Source organism: Solenopsis invicta, chromosome 1 (genome assembly GCF_016802725.1).
Source record: "Solenopsis invicta isolate M01_SB chromosome 1, UNIL_Sinv_3.0, whole genome shotgun sequence".
NCBI classification, from domain to species: Eukaryota; Metazoa; Arthropoda; class Insecta; order Hymenoptera; family Formicidae; genus Solenopsis; species Solenopsis invicta.
In genome coordinates, this window is record NC_052664.1 from 774,126 (window position 1) to 788,999 (window position 14,874).

At 39.2% G+C, this 14,874-nt stretch overlaps 1 protein-coding gene across 1 annotated transcript in view; it reads left to right on the top strand.

The window, feature by feature from the left end:
• The window catches only part of LOC105198758 (cilia- and flagella-associated protein 58), a 97,369-nt gene that overhangs the window by 70,906 nt on the left and 11,589 nt on the right, over positions 1 to 14,874 (top strand). The window contains exon 9 of the mRNA XM_039448497.1: positions 13,738 to 13,997. Within this exon, the coding sequence (XP_039304431.1) occupies positions 13,738 to 13,997 (260 nt within the window). The remainder of the gene's footprint in view (positions 1 to 13,737; positions 13,998 to 14,874) is intronic.

Consider the following 14,874-nt stretch of genomic DNA (forward strand, 5'->3'; position numbering starts at 1 on the left):
TTTAAATAATCATCTAAATAAAAATTATTCAAAAAATAACGAATAATAACCCAACTCTGTTTAACTCTAAGAAAATAAAAAAAATCAGTTGATAAAATAATTAATAACATTTTCACTGGATGGCCATGCTTGCACAGGTTTTGGCCTTCTACTGCTCCACTTACTGCCATCAACGTTTCGTTTAGTTACCGAGTGTATGACTCGCAAAATTTTTAATAAATATAAATAATTTTTTTAATAATAGATATGGCATTTATATAAAAATATATTTATCTACTTTTAACAATAATTGAAAACATTGTAAATATAAAAATAGTTGTTCAAAAGTTCTTTTTCATGGTCTATTTTTTTCACGATTTTCATATCGAATTTTTTTGTTATTTTTTTGTCATGATAGTTCTCAGGGACTCCTTTTTTGAGTACATTTCCTCTTTTTTTTGTCGTACATTGTGTTTTCAAGGATTTATCAGTGTGTGCACTTTTGTCTTGAATTTCACTGTCTTTTTTACTTTTTTTGTCACTCTGTTTTTTTTTTCATTTAATTTCTCAAATTTGATTCGTTTTTCATTTTCTTGTGTTACTACTATTTCTATTCACTTATCGGATGTAATGATATACGGCAGTTTCTCGTGCTTATATTGTATTTTTTTGGAAGGCTTTGAGTTAGGGTAAATGAAAATTATTGACAAAATTTTGTCTAGTGATTTGTTCATTATTATATTCGAGTCCACGGATGTTAGCCAATTGTTTCACAGAGTAAAGTAAAAATGCTTTGTTGATTAGAAAGCTCATTAGACTAGTTTTAATCAGCTGTTTAAATAACTTTTCTTCGATGTAAAAACCAAAAACTAGAAGAGGGCTTATGTGTCCCGATGTTTCTGGCGCAGAGTCTTTAATTTTTCGTCTCAATATTGTACGTGAAACACCAAAAGATTTACTTGCCAATGAAAAAGAACTCTTATTGCATATAGCATTCAAAACATTTTGGACGTGATACGAAAAGTACGTAAACAATTTTCTTCTCATTGTCTCTTTGTTCTTTTTGGTTGATTTTTTTCGTGGTAGGCTAAAAACACAAAAAAATTTTAATTATTATCATAATTGTTATGACAAATAAGCACCATTTTTAATAACATGGCCAAAACTAACAATAAGTCAAAGTGAGAATTTAATATACCGGTTTTGGCTATCGTTATTAATACAAATAATTTTTAGTATCTTTACTTTAAATGTTTTTAAAGCTTTTAGAGAAACGTTATTCAACCAATATGTATAAAGATTCAAAAGCAATTATAAAATTTATAACCTAAAAATGTTAAGCACTTTACCTCGAGATTTTCTTGGCTAACGTAACAGTTGCAAAATTATTTGATATTTGTTCTTTCACTTTTTTTATACCGTGGACTATTTTCAATAATATGTTATTGAAACGTTTAACAAATGCATGTTATTCAACTTTGAATGTTGCTAAAATAGACAAACTCTCAAAAAATTACTGTTTCATATTGTATTCACTGACCATATGTAGATACAAAAACTTTTTGAAAATATTTGTGATGGCCATATCGGTACAGTGGCCAAAACTAATACTTCTACCCTATATCAACAGAGATATTAGAAAAACTAGTTCGCATTAACGAGAATAATAATGCATTGCAATAAAGAACGTTTCTCATTTTTTATTAATTTTATTTTATTAATTTTATTTTAGAAAACGTGCGTACGCATAAATATATAAAGTTAAACATGGAGAAAATTTGAAAACTGAAATTTCTGAGAAAAGGATAATCTGATGCATTTAAAATTTTTAAAAAATCTTCCTTTTCTGATCGCGTTTTTAAAGAAAGATCACCTTGCAAATCACAAAGTTCTGCCTGAAGATTTAAACTTTACTTCTCGATTTGCGCATGAGAGGATTTTCATAAAAGATTAAATCCTTTCTGAGGCTATTAAAACGGAAATTAAATTGCTCTATTAAGAACCCTATTATACATAAACGTTTTTTAATAGTTTGGTTGGTCTTTTACAGCTTTAGATTTAAATTATTTAAATAATTCGTTAAATCTGTAATAAAAGCAAGCTTGTAAGTAGTATATGGGCAACCATGGGGCTTCAAAACTAATAACGTCAGGAAAAAGGAGAGAAAGGGAACGCAGAGTGGGGTCCTAGGCCCCGTCCAAACAAACGACGCCACAGACAAGAGCAAGAGGGAACGCAGCAGGGGTCCTGGATCCTGTCAAAAAGTCATTAACAAGGTCTAGCGACGGAGAGTAGAGAACTCGCTGCTTACTGAAACAATTTGATGGTAGATACAGTCGTAGCGTAGGTGGTTTCCAGTGGGAGTAGAACGTTTTAATTAAAAGTTCCCATAGCTGGCCACGAGTTGATTGGTTGTTTCCAAAGCTGCCCACGAGTTGATTAGTTAGACACTGAGATTCCGGAAAAAATTTTTGCATCGCAAGGGAGGAGGCGGGGAAAAGAGGTTCAGAAGGAAAGGTCTAGTGGGGAGTAGCAAAACAAAATGTCAGAAATTCTTTCAAAAGTTAAAAAAATATTTTTCAAATAAAATATTAATACAAAAGAACGTTAATAGAATGGAATTTTAGAAACAATACAAAATTTTCGAAGTTTTGATTCAGTTTTGAGACATCTTCAGTTACAATCTTTTTTCTTCAGCGTAGTTACAAAAGTTTGTTTTTGCGAGAAGCGGCTGGGCAATCCGGTTAGTACCCCTCCTCTTTTTTTTTTTATAACGGAGAGGAAATGTGTTACCGCATACCCCAGACCCCGGGGGAGGCCTGGTGGTTATGTGGGGCTCTTCCCCGCCGACGACATGTCGCCGGGAACATACCCACTAAAACCTCTCCGGGTGTCCTGCCCTGGTCCGTGACTGGGGGGCTCCGGGAACGCGTGCAGCATACTTCCGGAGCCCCCCGGACCCAGTCGGCCTAGGCCGATTCGACACGCCGGGTGCACTCTAACGTGGGCGCACCTGGCAGGGCTTGTGGGCCTGATCTGCCCTAGGTCGGGGGAGGGGGACACCAGCCCCCCCCCCGCCTCTTCCCCTGGTGATTTGGGGGTAAAGGCCTCCTCTCCCTAATGGTTTCGGCCTCTTCCTTCTGCCGCATTACTTGCTCGCAGAAGGAGGAGACCGCGATCCAGGCGCTCTCCCTGCAGACCATCTGGCGAATGATGGCCCGCAGGGAGAGATCGTCTCCGATCTCTCTTCTCAGGACTCCGCGCAGTTCCTCCCACGCTGGACAATGTTCCAGCGTGTGCTGCGCGGAGTCCCGTTCGGCGTCGCAATGGTGGCACTCCGGTTAATACTCACGAACAATTTTTATGAGCTTTAATTTCTGGCCACTGTATAAAACATGAACGTTGACTTTTTAATCTCTTGTTAACAATTTTTTGTAAAAGTTTTGTCCATTACTCTCCCACTGTAGAATTACTCACCAGGGAATAATCTTCTCTCATTTTAGGAGAATAATCTGTTGTAGTCTAAGCTAACATCAGTGCATAGCAATAAAAAACAATTTTGTTGCTATGTATAATAATTTTAAGAAATACTCGCGTTACAGAATCGACTAAAATACGAGAACAACGGAAGGCGCAGATTGTCTTTTGAAACTTTTGAAAGATTCGTAGAAAACGTGACAACGACAGAAGACGTAGATAGTCTTTCGCTGGAAGCCGAACCGATTCAGCTCGCCGACCTGCATCAGCAATATTGCAGGATAAAAAAGCCTCTAAATCCGGAAACGGCGGAGACCGTTTAAACTTGAACAACCGTCAGAGTAATATCACGGCCGTACGTAACTGTTAAAGTAGGAGTGTGTACATTTATATTAGTCGATTTGTAGCGTGGCGCTATCTATACGGAGAAAAGGTATGTTAGTGTAGCGAGCGTCTTCTTTCTATGCATACGCTTCACTTCGGTACAAAGAGTCGTCGGATGAACATGTTGAAACACGTGACTGTATTTCTTTATTAAATATAAATGTTCATATATTAACAAACGTGTGTAATCTGAATACCTAAATCCATGAAACGGCTCAGTATTTATTATAACAGTAACATATACGTCAAACCGTAACGCAATATGATAGAAGATAACACGCTTTGCTGCTCAATATAAGCACCTAATAATAAGCACTATATGTACAACAAGAGCATTAAGAATAAATCAACGTTATATATTGTGATAAAAAAGTGTGTCTTGATTGGCAACCCGTTTGAGCTGCTGCTGTCCCGTGAATTCTAACTCTTTGGGCAAAAGCAAATCCCGAATAAATAATATTTAGTATCGTGCTTACCACACGGGTACAACAAATCTTTTCAATGATTTCTTTTTATTAAATTTTGGAAACTACAAAAAAAGAAGACTGCGTTGCTTTAAAGCCAGGTAATGCTGAAAACATGAGATAAAATTTTTGCATTACGGTATAGATTGAGCAAAAACAATAGTATAGATTTAGAAGTTACAAAAGTAAAAGTATTTATACAATAATCTTATGTACATTCTTATGTAATAGTAATAATAATATTAAGTGCGCAACTAATTAAGTTCTTGCTGTTTTTTTTTGTGAAAATACAACTTTATTGTGAAAAAATGGTTATAAATGAATCATTTAAAGTATTGCCTATCGTTAGTTACAACTTTTGCCCATCTTTCTGGCAGAGCTTGAATACCGTTACAATAAAAATGTTTGTCTTTTGAGGTTATCCATGAATCAAGCCATTTTTTGATGTCTTCATATAAACGGAACTACTGATCAGCCAGACCATGTGTCATCGAACAAAACAAGTAATAATCAGACGGCACAATATCTGGGGAATATGGCGGGTAGGGTAGGACTTCCCATTTGAGCGTTTCCACGAGCGTAGGTTTTAACGGGTTTGGCAACATGAGGCCGAGCGTGGTCATGCAGTAGAATCACTTTGTTGTGCCTCTGCTCATATTGTGGCCATTTTTCGCTCAGTGCTCGGCTCAGTCGCATCAATTGAAGTCGATACCGTTCCCTAGTGATGATTTCGTTTGGTTAACAGCTCATAATAAATAACACCGACCTGGTCCCACCAAATACACATCATAACCTTTACAGCGTGGATATTCGGCCGAGCCGACGACGTAGAATCATGACCGGGCAGTCCCCATGACTTTCTTTTCTTTCGGTTGCTGTAATGAATCCATTTTTCATCACCCGTTATGATGCGATGAAGAAAACCCTTTCTTTTTTGCCGCTGGAGCAGTTGTTCACAGGTGAAAAAACGACGCTCAATGTCTTTTGGCTTCAAATCATAAGGAACCCAAGTTCTTTGCTTTTGAATCATTCCCAACGCGTGCAATCGCTTGGAAATGGCTTGGCGGGTAACTCCTAATGCTGAAGCAAGCTGTTCTTGCGTTTGGCATGGATCTTTATTGAGCAATGCCTCCAATTCAGGGCCTTAGAATGTTTTTGGCCTTCCTTTACGCGGGCGGTTGTCAACATCAAAATCACCGTCTTTGAAGGGATGGAACCAATCACGGCACGTTGTTTCACTTAGAGCAGCATCTTCTAATCTTTTTAGAGCTCTTGATGCGCTTTAACTGCCGTTTTCTTCAAATAAAATAAGAAAATCAACACTTCCCGCAAATAACGATTATTTGGCACAAAATTAAACATTTTCACACAATTAAAAGTATAAGACGCCACAACAAAATTATTAACGTGTCAACACGGTTTGTTTACCATATGTCTAAGCTTGGTTCATGACGTTTTGGATATGTCTAAATCGACCAGCGCTTACTGGTGGAGCCATCTACTGACAAACAGCTGAAACTTAGTTGCGCACCTAATAATAATAATGGAACCTAAGAGGCAATTCTCACGGCTGAGGATCCGCCTGTGGAATGCAGACTACAGTTTATTGTGCCTCCCTCTAGTCATTTGCTGCTTACGGGAGCCCTGATTCTCTCCAAAAGGGACTCAGATCTCTCATCGACATCGCTTGCTTATCTGCCCTGGCTCGGAAAAGGCCGAGCCAGCAGTTTTAGCTTTAGCCCAGCATAAGCCAGGCAGTCACAGAGAATGTGGAGACTTGTCTCCCCCTGGTCACACGCTCTACATTCGGCCGTATCGGTTTGGTCTAGCTTATACATGTGGTAATTAAGGACCTTATGGCTAGTCAGTATTTGCTCTGCTAGCCTGGCATCCTTTCTATTCAAAGACCTAATGTCTCTGGCCAGGTCCTCGTTAGGTGCTTCCCCCAGCAAAGCTCCAATCTGCCAACATTTGGTTCTCATCTTGTTCTTCCAGAACTCAAGGTGCTTGTCCCGTAACCAGGCCCGGATTCTCCTCCTGCCTAGGCAGAACAAGACTTCCATCGCCAGTCCCGGTCTAACTATCTCCATCTTTGATAAGGCCCTGGCAAGCCAATCGGCGCCCTAGATCCCCGAATGATCGGGGAGCCAGGTCAAGGTGACTTTTTTTATTTTTTGCCAGCCTTTTCAGTGCATCTCTGCAAACCCACATCAGCTGCAAGGTACAAATCGTAGCCTCAAGCGCATTGATAGCAACTTGACTGTCCAAACATATCCTGATACGCCTTTCCCTTCTTCTCTAGGGTCAGTTGGGCGCATTTTAAAATCGCCACGATCTTTGTTTGGAATATCGTTACGTACTCATCCAGAGGCACGTTTTCCACCACTTCCTCCCAACGACAAACAATACCCGCACCGGCACTGTTTGGAGCCTGTTTTGGATTCTTTAAATTAGGGATCCGATAACGTACATTGCGATAGCCCACGTCCTAATAACATACGTCCAATTTAAAATAATTCCCGATAACCGACGTCTCGATAACGCACAAAGTAAAATACGCAGATACCTGATAACGCACAAAGTAAAATGCGAACGTGCTCGATAACGTACGTTCCAATAGCATACGTGAATTTAAAATAATTTTCAATAACCCACGTCCTTTGAACAAACGTTCCGATAACCAACGAAGTAAAATGCGCACCTGCCCGATAATGCACGTCTTAAAACAAGTTTAATTACACGCATTCGGCCTAATTAGCTTTATTTTAGATTCGAGGAGCGAGGTCCACCTTATCATGGAAAGTTGCAAACCCATTTAGAACAGTACATCTGTAGACCTTGTTTTGCTCGCAAGGACAAGGGGGGGGGGGATGAGGTTGACTTCTCTTTGCACCCCCCTACCTATTTGTGTGTGTGTATGTGCACGCGCGCGTACGCATGCTAACGTGACTACAGCGCATGCTCAGTTTGTTACATTACGCCGAGATGATAGGTATTCTAACCTCAATAATCCTCAACTTTGGTGCTTGATATCTCGTTTCGCGGGGCAGTCCGACACTTTTTCTGTCAGATTTGTTCATTTCAGGCAAAAACGCGTCAAATGAACCTACTTTCGTCAAAAAGTGATGAGGGTATTCTACATAATTACCAAATATAGTCATGAATTAAAGTTAATTAGGCCAAATGCGTATAATTAAATCTGTTTTGGACGTGCGTTATCGGGCATGTGTGCATTCTACTTCGTGCTTTATCAAGACGTGTGCTAAAAAGACGTAGATTATCGGGAATTATTTTAAACTTAACGTGTGTTATCGGGACGTGGGCTATCGCACCGTGTGTTAATAAAATCCGCCTGTAAACCAAATGTCCCTGTCCCGAGCCCGATCCAGGGTCCCTCAAGTCTCTTCCAATCTTTGAGCCTGTGATATGTACTTTGAAGCGCCTATTCAAAGCCTGAACTGCTGGCATTCTGTCCTGTCTCATTCTAAAGATAGGATCAGCCAGAATGCCTCTGGGGAATCTAGTGTACCCGATCCTTTCTTTCGACTTCAGTTCACAGGTTAATTGATGTGAAGCGGCCGCCGCTGGTCCCATCACCGGACGGGATCCAATAGCGCACGGTGCAGCTCACCAACCAATCAACTTGACTTCTGACCCAACTAACGGAAAAACTCTAGGCATCGGCCGCTGTGAGTGGTGTTGTGCTATCGGTCCCGTGTGTTATCGGGATCCACTTATCCCCTCCCCCCCATTACCACCTGATGAAGCGGTTCAATCCTGAATAAAATGCCCATGGCTGCCTCTGGCGTGGTTTGCATTGTACCCAGAACCGCTTTTAAAATCAAAGCCCTGACATGTTCCAGCGCCCCCATAACCGTGTTTTTTTGTATCTTAAGCCACCACACAATTGCTGCGTACGTAAGCCTGGGTCAAAGTATTGCTGTGTAGATCCAATAAACTTTTTTGGCTTTCAACCCCCAAGTCTGGCCAAAGACTTTCTTATACGTTCAGAAGTAAGAGCATAGGCTCTTACAGCGATTGTCGAGGTGTCTCCTCCAAGACAACTTCTTATCCAGAGTTCCTCCTAAATATTTTACCAACTTGGCTGGAACTAATCTTATCCTTTCAAAAACGGGCCGTTCTACAGTACTCACTTTGTATTTGCATGTGAAGACAACGAACCTTCTTTTCAGCGGATTCACTGACAAACTGGTCTCTCTACATCACCGCTCTACTGTTTTCAGTGCACTCTGCATGAGCTCCAGAAACGGCTCAAGAAAGTCCCGGCACCAGCAGAGCTATATTATTAACATAGCCCTGCACAACAAAGCTCCTCTCCCTTAGCCGCTCAAGTAGCCAATCCACCACCAATCACCATAAAAGCGAAGAAAGCACCCTGCCCTGAATCTCCCTCCATTCATCCGCTAACTTTTGCTGTTTTTAGCGAAGTTGTGACCCGCCGTCCAAGCATGCCTCGGATCCTCTCAATGAAGCATTGAGTGAAACATCCTCTATATCTAAGAAAGAGCCTATCTCATAGCCGTTCTTCTGACTTTCAATAAACGACACTGCAGCATGAAGAGCAATTTCCGTAGAGTAGTCCATGCAGTACGCATGTTGCGAGTGATGCAACAGATGCCGTTGAAGAACAAAGTTCTTCACATACGGATCAACCAATTTCTCCAAAGTTTTCAGGAAAAACGAGGACAGACTTATCGGTCTGAAATCCTTATCGGGTGAGTAGCTTGTTTTTCCCGCTTTCGGGATGAACACCACCCTCGGCATATAACCTAAAGCCAAGCATGCCGTTAATGTCCTTGTCAGAGGTCCCACGATCAGTTTCAGCCACTCTTGAAGAAGAGCCGGAAAGATCTGATCTGGTTTCGCCGACTTAAAGGGTTTGAAAGTATTTATTGCCCATTTCATCTTTTTAGGTTTGACGATACCAGTCGCTAGTCCCTAATCCGCTCTACGAACTCTGTGCAAGCCCGCCGTTTCATAGACAAACAGTTTTCCGTGTTCTCTACGAAAGCCGGGAAAACTGGTCTTTAGCAGGTGCACCAGACACCGTTCCCCGGTCACCATTGTCTCATCAGGGAGACTAACAAAATCCAGGACAGCGTCAGAGTTTCTGAATAGAACCCTGCATAGTCTTGCGGTTTTAGGCATGCCCTTTACTGACTCGCAGAATTTTCTCCAGTTTTTTCTCTTTGTCCTCACTATAGAATCCCTATAGTCTTTCTGAGCTTTTTTATAAAGTTTCTAATCCGATTGGCGGCCCGTGTTCCTGGCTTGATTCCAAGCACTCCAAGCCGCACTTCTGCTGAGCTCCTGCAGCTTTGGAGTTACCCCTGAAACTTTTAACCGCCTTCTCCGGGCAATTCTTCTCATAATTCTCCACCAAAGCCCTCTGCAGATAATCTACGTAGAGTTCCAGTTCTTCCTTTGTCCCATGCCTCTTGGAAAAGCCAAAACTGCTATCCAGATCCTCCCAATATGAATCCTAGTCAATCCTCTTGGATCCCTGAATTTTGCCGCCTCCCTTCTAGCTCATGCCAGTTTGAAAATAAATTATCTATGGTCAAATAAAAAAGGCTTGTTTGACCCTTCACCCGACTACATCCTTCGATATCCATCTAGAACAAACAGAGAACTTTTCTCCTCACAGCCGTGTAAAAAGTAGGCTCGTTGCCTCTGTTGAGAATCTCTAGCTCCGTTGACGCCAGAAGTTCCAACAGCTTCTTTGTTATTGGTATCCGCGCTTCTCCAGACCGTGTAGTGCGAATCGTTACGTCGCTGAACATAACAGTATCTATTGTCATATGCTAAAAACGTTGACATCCAAAACCAACGAGGCTCAATAATTAATTTTCTGTCACTAAAAGACACGCGCAACATGATACTAGACATCGATGGAATGTGGCAATATCGAATTAAGGAATTTCTCAACGCTAATTCTTACACAATAAAGAACATACACCCCGCAGAAGAGCATATGCTACTAGAAGCAAAGCTATGAATAAAATTCAAAAAGAAGATCATGATTCACTTCCATATGCGGGATATACAAACCTATAAAAACAATTGAAAAGAGAACTTGCAGCTAAAATTTAATTCTCTTCGACAAAAGCCCGAAGAAAGCGCGCAGGAATTTGGCCGCCGAGTAGATACCTTGGCCTTGGATCTGTATGAGTCAATAGAAGAAGGTAAGGAATACGCTAGAGCAATATAACGAGTGATACTGGAGTATTAAGGAACAGGCTCTCTACAATTTTTGGTTTACATGATGACATTATACACCTCGTACACGCTCAGCGTCACACCACACTAGCAGAAGCAATCATCGGTGCCGCCGCTGTAATGAATTTGTTTGCCATACTAGATTAACAGCTTTGGGAAATCATTGACATGAGTTTCCGCTTCTTAAATGGACCAAGAAGCACAAGATTGTTTAAATGATGACTGAATTGTACTAATAGCAATTTATATTTATTGCTTGAGACCGATGTTTTAGTTGTTACAATAGATAGCGCAACGTGGCTTGGTTCAAAAAAAAAGAAGAAAGTTATTGAGTTTTGAATATTTTTGTTTTAGTTTAGTTCAAGTTCCTTTTTTCCGTAAGGAGGCATTTGTACGTTTCTTTTTCTGTCTGGACATAGTGGTGGGCGTTTGGCTGAAGGGTCTGTAGCCTAAAACTTAAATGTTTCGGCACTTCTTGTCCTGATTTCTTAAAATAAACACCTATTGTGATATTCACTGGGGAATTTTTGTGTGTTTCTTTATTCAATCCTTACCACGTTCTGTTACGCAGCACGATATTGTCAATAGGTTATGGGCCCAGTTGACGCCAAAATAGTGATCATTGGAAATTTATGTTTTTCCCGCGGTTTGTGAAGTTTGTGTTATAAATACTGGGTAAAGATGATTCCATCATTTTAATCTCATTGCTGTAAGTTTGATGTAGTTTTGTATGAACGGAAGAAATGTCGATTTTTCCTTGAATTGTTTGGAATTGTACGGTACATTCGAATTAATAATTAGTGCGATTTGTGGAACATTCTGGAACGAGAAAATCGTAATTTGAACGAGCTGGTTGACGTTTGGAATGTTTCTAGAGTGATTTTTTAAAAATAATTTGTCGCTGTTCTCCCGACATACAAAGAAGGTTATGAGACTTAGAAAAAAATGTAGAAAGAAAGGGGAATCGATACTGGTTGCGAAAGACACCCTTGCAAGCCAAAAACCACCCACAAACACACTTAAAAAATTCTAGACACCGTACAAATGAATTGTTGCTTTCCTCCTTTCTGTGAGAAAAAGTTATGAGGCCTAGAAAGAATGTAGAAAAAAAGCGGAACCGATACAGGTTGCGGAAGACACCTTTACAAGCCAAAAACCACCCTCAAACACATTTAAAAAATTCTAGACACCGTATAAATGAATTGTCACTTTTTTTCTTTTTCTGAGAGAAAAAAATGAGCTCTAGAAAGAATGTAAAAAAAAAGCGGAACCGATACCGGTTGCGGAAGACACCCTTTCAAGCTAAAAATCACCTTCAAACACACTTAAAAAATTCTAAACACCGCAAAAATTAATTGTCGCTTTTCTTCTTTTTTGAGAAAAGGCTATGAGCTCTAGAAAAAATGTAGAAAAAAAGTGGACCCGATACAGGTCGCGGAAGACACCCTTACGAGCAAAAAACTACCCTCAAACACATTTAAAAAATTCTAGACACCGCACAAATGAATTGTCGCTTTTCTTCTTTCTCTAAGATAACCTTCTCTCAGAGCTAGGAGAAAAGTGACAATTTATTTGTACGGTGTCTAGAATTTTTTAAATGTGTTTGAGGGTGGCTTTTGGCTCGTAACGGTGTCTTCCGTAACCTGTATCGGGCCGTTTTTTTTCTACATTTTTTTAAGGACTTATAATCTTCCTTCCAAGAAAGATGAAAAGCGACAATTCATTTGTACGGTATCTAGAATTTTTTAAATGTGTTTAAGGGTGGTTGTTGGCTCGTAAGGATGTCTTCCGCAACCTGTATCAAGTCCGCTTCTTTTCTACATTGTTTCTAAGGCTCATAACCTTCTCTCAGAAAAAAGAGAAAAGCGACAATTTATTTTTGCGGTGTTTAGAATTTTTTAAATGTGTTTGAGGGTGGTCGTTGGCTCAAAAAGATGTCTTCCTGTATTGAGTCCGTTTATTTTCTACATTTTTTCTAGGGCTCATAACCTTCTCTTAGAGAAATGAGAAAAGCGACAATTCATTTGTACGGTGCTTTTGAAGTGTGTTTGAGGGTGGTTTTTGGCTTAAAAAGTGTTTTCCACAACCTGTATCGGGTCCACTTTTTTCTACATTCTTTCTAGAGTTCATAGCCTTTTCTCAGAGAAAAGATAAAAGCGACAATTTATTTGTACGGTGTCTAGAATTTTTTAAATGTGTTTGAAAGTGGTTTTTGTCTTGTAAGAGTGTCTTCCGCAATCTGTATCGCGTCCGCTTTTTTTCTAGATTTTTTCTAGGGCTCATAACCTTTTATCAGAGAAAGGAGCAAAGCGACAATTCATTTATACGGTGTCTAGAATTTTTTAAGTGTGTTTGAGGGTAGTTTTTGTCTTGCAAAGGTGTCTTCGGCAACCAGTATCGGTTCCCTCTTTTTTCTAGATTTTTTCTGAGCCTCATAGCCTTCTCTGTATGTCAGGAAAACAGCGACAAATTATTTTTTGAAAATCGCTCTAGGAACGTTCCAAACTTCAACCAGTTCTGAAATATTGCAAATATGGACTGACGCAATTGGAATAGAAGGTTATCAACCAACCAAAAATTACCTTATTTGCAGTGTGCATTTTAAAGCTGAGGCCTACATGGACAGATCAAGCACAAGCGGTATGCTTGGTATATTTTCTAAGATTCCTGCTCCTACAGTCGTACCTATAAACAGCCATTTAGTTGTAGGTAACATGGTTGAAACCGGAAATCCTTTCTACGTCAATACTGTTATGTGCTAATGCCACAAGTTAGCAATCTAAGTTTAATATAGATATCTGTGATTATACTGCAACAGTGAGGATAATTGTTTTATAAAAATTGAACAAAAATGCCTTTTACGGTCGCAGCTAGGTCTTCGTGCTTGTATTAATATAAACATAAAGACCTAGCTGCAACCGAAGAAGGCATTCTTGTTTAATTTAAATTGATACAGCAACGGTCAAAATATCTCTTTCTACTACGTTTTATAAAAGTCAAAATGTCTGTTGCAATTTTCTTATCATTAAAACTGTAAACACTTAATAATTATTTATTTGTATTTTAGTTATTATCAACCAACCTTACTTTTACAGGTCAATTTAGATTAATTAATACAATTGTTGAAAAGATAAGTTAAGAGAAAGTATTATTCAGAACTTATAATGAGTTAAAAAAATTATTCACTTTGTAGTGTTAGGAAAGACTGAAAAAGAGAAAGAGGAACTTAAAATTGATCTACTAGCTTCTCGTATGGAGGTATCCAGTATGCGACAACAATTTGAAGAAGCAAAGAAAAATGAAAAAAATCTTAGAGGGATTATACAACAGGCAGAGAAAGATATCGGACGTCGAGAGAAGGATATTGATAATGTTATGAATGAACGTGATATACTCGGCACGCAATTGGTCCGAAGAAATGATGAACTTGGTCTACAATACAGCAGGATAAAGGTTTGATTGTCATAGAAAAATTGTTATCGTTTTTTCAGTTTATTAAGGTTTCTTAAGGTTTTTTAAGATACAATGCATTTGCTTACCTCTAGTTATTTTGGGATCAGTTTCTATTATTCGAAAATTTGTATAATTGAATGAGTGACACTTACAATTTAACATATGTTTGATTAATATGTTTGAACTCTGAAATTAAAATTTGTGACAACTATGGAAAAAAAGACGTAAATTAACATAGGTAATAGGTGTTAAACTTAATTCCTGCCGCTTGCTACTAGAGATGCTGGCTCCAACGCTGGCGAGTTTCGATAATAAAGTCATATGTCTTTTGTAGTTTAGACATTGCTGAAAGTGATTCAATCCTTATAGATTAAATTTCTTGACGCCAAAGACATTTTCCAATCGACTGAAAATGAATAGCAATAAGCTGTTTTTCCGGCATGTGCTTCTTTACTATTTTGACCTCAAGAAAACCGCAGCTGAAGCGCATCGCTTATTACCCAAAGTGTATGGTAATGAAACTCTATCGGAAAAAACATGTAGAATTTGGTTTGAACTCTTCCGAAACGGTGATTTTGATGTGAGAGACAAAGAACGTCCAGGATAGCCGAAAAAATTTAAAGATGTTGAGCTGCAAGAATTGCTCGATGAGAATCCACTCCAAACGCTTTTAGAGTTACCGGAACAGTTAAATGTTACTCTAATGGCCGTCTCAAAACGCTTGCATGCCATGAGAAAAATTCATAAGGAAGGGAAATGGCTATCACATAAGTTGTCAGGAAATGTCATTTTGAATCGTTTGACTATTGCGACTTCTTTGCTTGCCAGGCAAAGAAAAAAAGTTTTTTGTGGTGCATCGTGACTGGCGATTTATTTT